General features: G+C 45.5%; 1 protein-coding gene across 1 annotated transcript in view; it reads left to right on the top strand.

Moving 5' to 3' along the window:
• Positions 1-516: 516 nt before the first annotated feature.
• The window catches only part of LOC123245839 (nuclear body protein SP140-like protein), a 34644-nt gene continuing 26351 nt past the window's right edge, over positions 517-8809 (top strand). Inside the window, exons 1-5 of the mRNA XM_044674834.1 lie at positions 517-648; positions 1953-2118; positions 2529-2636; positions 5663-5752; positions 7839-7943. Of these exons, the coding sequence (XP_044530769.1) occupies positions 517-648; positions 1953-2118; positions 2529-2636; positions 5663-5752; positions 7839-7943 (601 nt within the window). The remainder of the gene's footprint in view (positions 649-1952; positions 2119-2528; positions 2637-5662; positions 5753-7838; positions 7944-8809) is intronic.

Genomic DNA, 8809 nt, shown 5'->3' with positions numbered 1-8809 from the left:
CCTTTTCCACAGTGGGGGGTTACTCCCTGGGATGATAACTGGAGGGATAGTGGCCTGGAGCAGTGGGCACTTATTCCTGAGGTTAGGGGGCTACCCTGCCCATCAAAGGCAGCTGATCAGTTTCTAATTTTTAGAGATTTCTCAGGAGTTTTATTCCCAGAAAGTGTAATGAGGCAGGAGAGAGAAAACCCACATCTCCCCTCTTTGAATCTAAATCTAATATGAATCTAAATGAGCCCCTTGTGGGAGGAAAGGGATCCTAAGCCATCAGTCATATCTAGAGTGGCACAGTCATTATAGATGAGGCCAAAGTAAGGGGGGAAACCTCTCAGCAACCCTTTCTCTGCTCCCCTAAACTTCCTGTGTCCTGCCCCTTCCTGGCTCTGGCCGCAGTCTTCTGAAGTCCTTCCATTGGCCCTCAGAAAGCCCCCGTACATCCTCCCAACCACTCCCTCCATGTTCTCTGGAAGACATATTTACTGACTTTTCCCTCCAAAGGATATCAGATCTAGAGAGATGGTGTCTAAGAACAATCTTCTTGAGACCTTTAAAAGGAGTAAAGTGGAAATAGCCCAGTCGGTAACTGCTGCTTTTCCTTTCCTGGCGATACTGAGAGATTACAATGTCATTTCTGACGAAAGGTTCCAGGTGAGTGTTCTCCATCTTCTGGTCCTGGCAGCTTCTGTCACTGCAAGGAGGTTACATATGCAATCAATCAACTAATGGTTATTAAGCACCTACTGTGTGCTGAGCACTGAGAAGTGCTGGGGCTGCCAGTTCAAAGAATGAAACAATTCCCACTTGACATTTTAATGAGGGGGACAAGAAGTACATTAAAACTATAGGCAATATAAATCTACCAAATAGATAAATGCAAATAGATACCAGATAGTCTGGGAGGGAGGGCACTGGCAATTGGGGGAGTGGGGTGGGAGGAAAAGCTTTATGAAAGAGATAGTGCTCAGAACTTTTGACAGAGAGTCATCCTGGACTCATCTCCCTTCTTCCTCTCCATCCCCATTCCTTTCCCCTCTCCTCCTTCCCCATTCCTCTCTCCCTCCCTCTTCAGGTCCCTTCTCTCTCTGTCTCTCTCTTTCTCTGTCTCTCCCTCTCTCTCTCTGTCTCTGTCTCTGTCTCTCTCTCTCTCTCTCTCCCTTCCCTTTCTCTACCCCTCCCCCCCATCTTTCTGTGTGTCTCTCTATCTCTCTCTGTCTCTCTAATCTCCCTCCCTCTCCTGGATCTCTCTTTCACTTTCTCTTCCCCTCTCCCAAACACATCCAATCTGGTGCCAAGTCTTATGGATTCTCCCTCTTCATCGTCTCTTATAGCTACTCCCTCCTCCCTTAGTTCCCATCCTCTTCACCTCAAGCCTGAACTATTGCAGTCAACTCCTAGTTGATCCCCCCACCCCCCGACTGTGTGGGCAATGTAAACTGGAATCATGGGGAGAGAAGGCAGGAGTGTCTTGTAATGATGGCTCCAAAGTGAGGGAACCCTGCCCAATAATACAAGCAATAATGGAATATTTGAAGGTTTATCCAGGACTCTCCATATATAGCCTCTATTGAGTTTCCCAAGAATCATGGAATGAAGTGGCTATTGTTATCCCCTTTTTATGAAAAAGACAATGGAGGCAGAGAAAGACTAAGTGACCTGCCCAGGGTCACACAGCTCCATGAGGGTCTAAAGTGGGATTTGAGTAAGTCCAAGGCTCTCTTCATATTCCTAAGCTGTACTGAGAAGGGAATCCAGTTATAGGAGTAGCCTCTCCAGGGCTTCCCAACCACCACTAGCTTGAGGAAGAGGAGGAGAAAAGAGTCCAGACTGATCCCAAGCCTGGAGGCTGAGGGTGGTCTGAAGATTCTCCAGCATAGTATGAAGTCCCTTTCTAGGGCCATGGAGTCAACTGATAGCAGCCATAATAGCAACCTTCTCTTGTTAATAATTCTTAGCAAGCTGAGGAGTCCCAGCGTTCCAAGCCTTTGTCGGAGGTGATATACAACATCCTCACAGAGCTGGAGAAGGAATTCAGCCCAGATACTGTGGAAGTCTTGTTCCACCAATCCAACTTAAAGGATTATGTGCCATTTGTCCAAATCCAAAAGCGCTTCAAAGATGGTAAGGGGAGCCTCAAGTGGGGAGCACATTGGGGAGCTTCTAGGGTTACAGTGAGACAGAGAGAGTCATCTTTCCCTGTCTTCCACTGGCATTCCTAGGGCATAGGTGGTTGGGTCTGACTGTTCTGGAAGATTTTCAGATGTCACCCAGGAGTTGTCCTTTCCTAAGAGAGCAAAGAGAAATATCTGCTCCTGTCTCCCACCAGCACTGCCAAAGCCCAGGTGGCTGCTAGCTAAGTCGGGTTACTCATACACAAGAGTCATCCCTTTTCCGGGTACAGGCATGAGCAGCTTGATCCATAGCAGATTAAAAGATTTAGATGGGGGCTTTGAAGATGTGATGAACCATCGAGGTGTCTGTCCCCATGTATCTGCCTCCTTCTCTGCCTGAAGCTTTCTTTTGCTATCCAGTGTTGCCAGGTGAATCATCACCCAAAATCAATGACGGGGCTCCAGGCCAGATGATCAGCTTGGGTGAGAGAGCATCTAATATCAACACTTCCCAAAGCTCCAACAAAGGTACTTGAGTTTTTACGTGATATCCTGCCTCTATTTAGATCTCTTTTACGCAAATATTACCCCTCCTTGTCTTCTCTCCCTCCTTTTCCCTCATGCCACATCATTCCTTCCTTCTATCACCTGTGAATATCACATCTCCCACTGGCTGTGTGTCAGGTCCCTGAGGGCAAACCCTTTCCAGATCATGGGAAGTCAGTAGTTGGATTGGAGGAAAGAGCATTCTAGATAGGGTGGACAGCCAGAGAGAATGCTTAGAGCCTAGAGATGGAGTCTTTTTCATGGCCACTTGTCACCGGACTGAAGAATACTTGCCTATGACCCTCTGAAAATCAGTTAAAAAAAAAAACAACAGAAAAATGCCACAACCCATCTTAGTTTTAACTTAGACTAGTCTTAGCATAGTTTAGGAGTAAGCAACCCTTTTTATTATTTTACAAAACTTAGATAGGGATAAGAGCATAGTTATAATTTAGCTTAGAATAAGAGTAGTAACCCCTTAGATCTTAGCAACCAGAAAATGTTGCAAGCTGCAATTTTCCCAAAAAACATATGAGCAGATCTGTAATGCAAGGCGGCTAACAGAAACTTTTTGCTTCTGTAATTTCTGACGGTCACAAAAAGTCAGTTAAACATCTTAGAATGTTCAGAAAGTCAGTTAGAACTTTAGGCTATAAATAGAGGTGAAGTTCCAACTGACGGGGCTTTTGCCTTCTGGCTTTCGCTGTGGCTGGAAGCTTTTGCTTTGGCCTTTTGGCTTTGGCCTAATTGCTTCGGCCTTAGCCTGTGCTTATTTTGTTTTGGGGAAATTTGGACCTGTCTCATTTCTCTGAACCTCTCCCTGATCTCCCAACTCCATCCTTCCCCTTCCCTGATTTTCCTTTTGGGTTCTGGTTGGAAGGGAGGACTTGATGATTGAACATTGTGGGTTTTAGTTTCTTTAGATAATTGGAGTATCCTCAAATAAGTATCCCTAGGTTTGATAAAGACTTTACTTAAAAGGCAGTCAAATCTTCCTGACTGGGAGAGCCAGACTCTCTGTGTCTAAACCTCTCCATGACCCATCCCCCACCATCACCCTCTCCCTAGCAGCAGTTAGAAAACCCTGAACCCCTTCCCCCTTCTGACTGACCCTGGTATTAATAAATCCCCTTGTTATCTATTCAAACCCTGTGGTGAGTCATTGTGTCGAAAATTAAGACAAGAGCCAAGAGGAAAGAATCATTTTCCTTTATTTCTTGAGAAAACTGGGGCATCCATCTTGGCAGGAAGTACCTACCTCAAGACTTCCTCCAGCCACCAGTTTCACTGGCAGGGAGGGGCCCTCTCGACCCCTCCCTCAAGAGACTTTGAAACTAACAAGAGAAACCCTCCAGAAAAACCTAAACGTTTCTTACTGGCCCTAATTTCCTCCCTGTATTCTCTGTCTCAAGCCTCTGGGAATAAACCTGTTTGAGCTGCCCTCACCTACATACCTCATTTCCTCCATCTCCTATATACCTTCCCTTACCTTCATTCCTCCTCCAGTCACTTTATAATCCCTTATTCCCTTTTATCCTTCCTCACACCCACCTTCTCAGCTTATTTACCTTCTTTTTTGATAACAGCAGCCACCGAAACAGGGCTGAAGTATTCAGAAGGGTACTTGGAAGCACATCTTCCCTACAATCCCCCAACATAGGGCTGCCCTTAGAGGAGTTTTGCTCTATATATCTCGAGTTGTATACAGGGTCCCCTTCTTCCCATCTTCCTTTCTCACTCCTCCCTATGTGAACCTACACTGGGGGAGGCTGGTATTCTGTGCCCAGTCAGTGAAAGCAAGGATTGATAGGATCAATAGAAACTACATACATCCTCCTGGGAGGGACTTCATTATGCCAGAGAACTGACATAAAACATGGGGTGCCAGCAGCCCAATGGGAACACTTCCTCTCCCCCCTGTCTGGGGTAGCGAGGTGGCTCACATGCAGCAGGAGGTTGCAGTTTGGGTACTCAGTCTCCAAAAGGTTTTCCATCACTGGAAAACCAACGGGTTCATTTTGAAGATGAGAAAACTGAGACCTGGAGGACTGCCCAGGTACTAAGTAGGAAAGCCAGGATCTGAAGCATTGGGATTTCAAGATCCTTTCCATCATGTAACACCGTGGTTATAATATTCCAATGGATGGAAGCTGAAAAAAGGCACGGTATGGTTTGGCATATTGGAGCTCTCAAAATTTGAAAAGCTCTAGTGCAGGGGTCGGCAACGTATGGCTCTTGAGCCATATCTGGCTCTTTTGAGGGCCAGATATGGCTTTTTCTGCAGGAGCCATAAAGTCAATTTTTTTTTCAGGCGCTGTTACAGGAGCGGCACTGTGAGCACTGTATGGCTCTCACAAAATTATATTTTAAAAAATGTGGCGTTTATGGCTCTCACGGCCAAAAAGGTTGCCGACCCCTGCTCTAGTGGGTGATGTAAGATATTCTCTCTTCCATTAACTTTATTTCTGATTTTATTTTATTTTTAAATCCTTACCTTCCATCTTAGAAGCAATACTGTGTATTGATTCCCAGGCAGAAGAGTGGTAAGGGTAGGCAGTGGGGGTTAAGTGACTTGACCAGAGTCACATAGCTAGGAAGTGTCTGAGGCCAGATTTGAACCCAGGACCTCCCATCTTTAGGCCTGGCTCTCAATCCACTGAGCCATTAACTTGAAAAATTTGTTTAAATATACTTTGTTTTTTCCCAATTATATATAAAAATAATTTTTTAACATTTTTTTAAAGTTTTGAATGCCAAATTTTCTCTCTCCTTTCCTTCCCTCCCTGCTCCTTGAGAAGGCCAACAATTTGATGTAGATTTGGTCTGAGCCCAGCCAGCTCTTAAGGTCTGACATTGTAGGGTAGGGTTTAAAAGAGTGATTTGGTCCCTTTTAAACGCCCAGTTCTAGGGCGTTTTGTTTGGGGGGTTTCTGAAGAAAAGGGGTCCAGAATGGCCCTGACTGCCCTCTTGATGCTCACTTCATCCAGCTTTAATTTTCTCTTTTCCAGATGCCAGCAAAAACAATGTACCCTTAAAGGTTAGGAGAAGACGGAAACAGAAAGCCCCTCGTAAGCAAGTGGGCTGCGTTAGGAAGAGAGGTAAGCTGAGCTTCAAGCCTCGTCTTTCCACGTTAGCCTTGCTGGCAGTCTACCAGAGCCCTTGCTCTGCAAACCCTTCTTACCAGATTTCCTCCAGTTTTCCAGTGTCCCAGGCTGTGAGCATCTGACCATAGAGTGACTCAAAGTCAAGATGGAAAACAAGGCCTTAGGAGGACATCTATAGAAACCATCAGGAAAAGAGCAGTTATGGGACAATCACTGCGTTGAGGGTTGGGGGGCTCACAGAGTCTCTCCCATTTGCTTTCTTCAACTCCTTGTGACCTCTAGAGTGTCTCCAGGCCTTTGCTGTTCCTTTGTCTCCATCTCTAGCTGCTACTTCATTCTCCTTTCAGAGCATGATGTTAACAGTCCAATCGACCCTGTTGGTCCTCCTCACCTCCTCCAAGGACACGTTTCTACTTAGACTGCCTGACATCCTGCATCCAGCCTTCCTCTCCTCCCTTTCCCAGCCAACTTCCTAGAAATGATTATCTACACTCATTGCCTCCACTTCCTCTCCTCCCCATTGATTCTCAGCCTCTCAATGTCTGGCTTCCCACTCTTCCCATCAACTAAAACTGCCCTCTTCAAAGTTATCAATGATCCCTTTGTGACTAAGAATGATGGCCTTTCCTTAGTGTTCATCCTCCTTGAGGGCAGTCAGGTGGCACTGTGGGTTGAGTGCTAGGCTTGAAATCAAAGACTCCTCTTCATGAGTTCAAATCTAGCCTCTCACACTTATTAGCTGTGTGACCCTGGGCAAGTTATTTAACCCTGTGTGCCTCGGTTCCTCATCTGTGAAAAATGAGCTGGAGAAAGAAATGGCAAACCACTGTAGTGTCTTTGCCAAGAAAGTCCCAAATGGAAATCACAGAACAAGAAGCAAGTTAATCCAGCTTCTAATGCTGTCGGCTTCCTCCTCCTCCTCCAAGATAATCTCTCTTTCATTGACTTTTATGTCATTGTCCCTTCCTGATCCTTCTCCTACCTGTCTGACCACTCCTCAGCATCCTTGACCATATCTTTATTCATGGCCTGCTTAGCTCCTCCTCTTAGAATCCCTGGCTTCCTCCAAGGCTTTACACAAGTATCAACTCTGACAGGAAGTCTTTCCTGATCTCCATTTTCCTCCCACTTCTACCTCCATTTTGCTGCTGAGGAAGAGGAGGCAGAGATAGAGTGACTGGCCCAATGCCATATAAATCAGAAATAGCAAAGCCAGAATTCAAACAAGATCCTTCACTCTTTCTACCACACCTTGCTTTGTGCCTCGAGCCCAAAGCTTAGGACTCTGTGTCCCCCGTTTTTTGCTTTTGCCACCCAACTTCTGACACCCTAATAAATTTAGGTTTAATCTGGGAAGGGATTTTCTGGGAGGGCTTGTATGAGTGTAGAGCTGGAAGGAACTTTAGTGACCACTGAGTCTAACCCCATGATTTTCCAGAGGAGGAATCTGAGGCCCAGGGATATTCAGTGATTTGGCCATGGTCATATAGATAGTAAGTAGTGGAGGTGGGGTGGTAACAATAATAATAATAATAATAGCATTTATATAGTGCTTTGAGGTTTCCAAAGCACTTCACAAATATTATCTCATTTGACCTACATAACAATCCTAGGAGGTAGGTGCTATATTGTTATTTCTATTTTATGAATGAGGAAACTTGGGCAAAAAGAGGTTTATTGACCTGTCCAGGGTCATGAAGCTATTATGGTTTTGTTTTGGTTTTTAGCTAGATTTGAATTCAGGTCTTTCTATTGCCTTAGAGGTTTGAACCCAAGACCCTCTGATTCTCCACACTGTCCATTCAGAGGTGAACAGCCCTATAGTGTTTGAAGTCTCCCCTGACCCTCATGAGGGCCCAGGGAGGGAAGTACTGCTACTCTGCTGCTCCAGAGTAAATTGTCATGGCCCCACGAGCAGAGATCATCAGAGACAGGGCTTGGCTCTCTGTATCCCTTGCCTCCAAGACTGGCATGCCCTTCTTTACACTCCTCTGGAGCTCCCCAAAATGTCTATTCTTTGAGTAGGGCACAGTCTGGAGGGGGAATAAAGATTAAATCAAATGGGTCATTTCTCTTTCAGGTCCAAGAAAGATCCGGGATCCAAAGATGAATTTCCATCTCCCTGAGCTTCCTGTGACCTGCGGGGAGGCAAAGGGCATTTTACACAAAGAAAAATTGAAGGAAGGTAAGCCTTCTGACCTCTGGCTCTTGAGGAAGTTAAGCCCAGAGGGATGGTTGGAGGAAAAAATGGAGATAGAGAGATGGATGGAGGGATGGACAGAAAGGTCATTGGAGGGATAGACAGGGGCAGACAGAGGTGGATGGGAGAATGGATGAAGGAATGGAGGAGAGATAGAAGGGTGAATGGAAGGGCAGATGGAGGGACATTCAGAAACATGAATGGAGTGGAGGAATGGGCAGAGGGGTGAAAGGAGGAATAAATAGAGGGATAGATATCTACTTCTTGAGATCACAGGGTCTTCTTAACACTTTCTAAATGACTTTGGAAGCCCAACAAACCTACTATGTACAGAACCTATGCTAAGGTTCACGATAGTTAACAGGATTAGAAAAGGTCTAGGCCTTGCCCTCTAGGTACTTACAATCTTAGGAGGGTTGGGGGAGACACAAACACTTAGAACCCCAGAAAATAGCCAAATTAGGGACCAGACCTATGATTTCTTTGGTATAAGGATCTCCAGAGAGAGGAAATTCCCTCTACTAAGGCAGGTCATCATCTTTTCTGCAACTTGAAGTCTTACAGATTTGCCTAGAGCAACAGTTATACAACTTTTTGGGCTTAGGACCTCTTTATACTCTTTTTTTAAAAAACCCTTAACTTCTGTGTATTGGTTTCTAGGTGGAAGAGTGGTAAGGATGGGCCATGGGGGTCAAGTGACTTGCCCAGGGTCACACAGCTGGGAAGTGTCTGAGGTCAGATTTGAACCCAAGACCTCCCGTCTCTAGGCCTGACTCTCAATCCACTGAGCTACCCAGCTGCCCCCCCTCTTTATACTCTTAAAAAGTATTGTTGTAGTTTTTAAAGACCAA

This window comes from Gracilinanus agilis, chromosome 4 (assembly GCF_016433145.1).
Source record: "Gracilinanus agilis isolate LMUSP501 chromosome 4, AgileGrace, whole genome shotgun sequence".
Taxonomy (NCBI): Eukaryota; Metazoa; Chordata; class Mammalia; order Didelphimorphia; family Didelphidae; genus Gracilinanus; species Gracilinanus agilis.
Note: the sequence above shows the minus strand (reverse complement) of the source record. Positions and strands in the feature narration are given on the sequence as shown.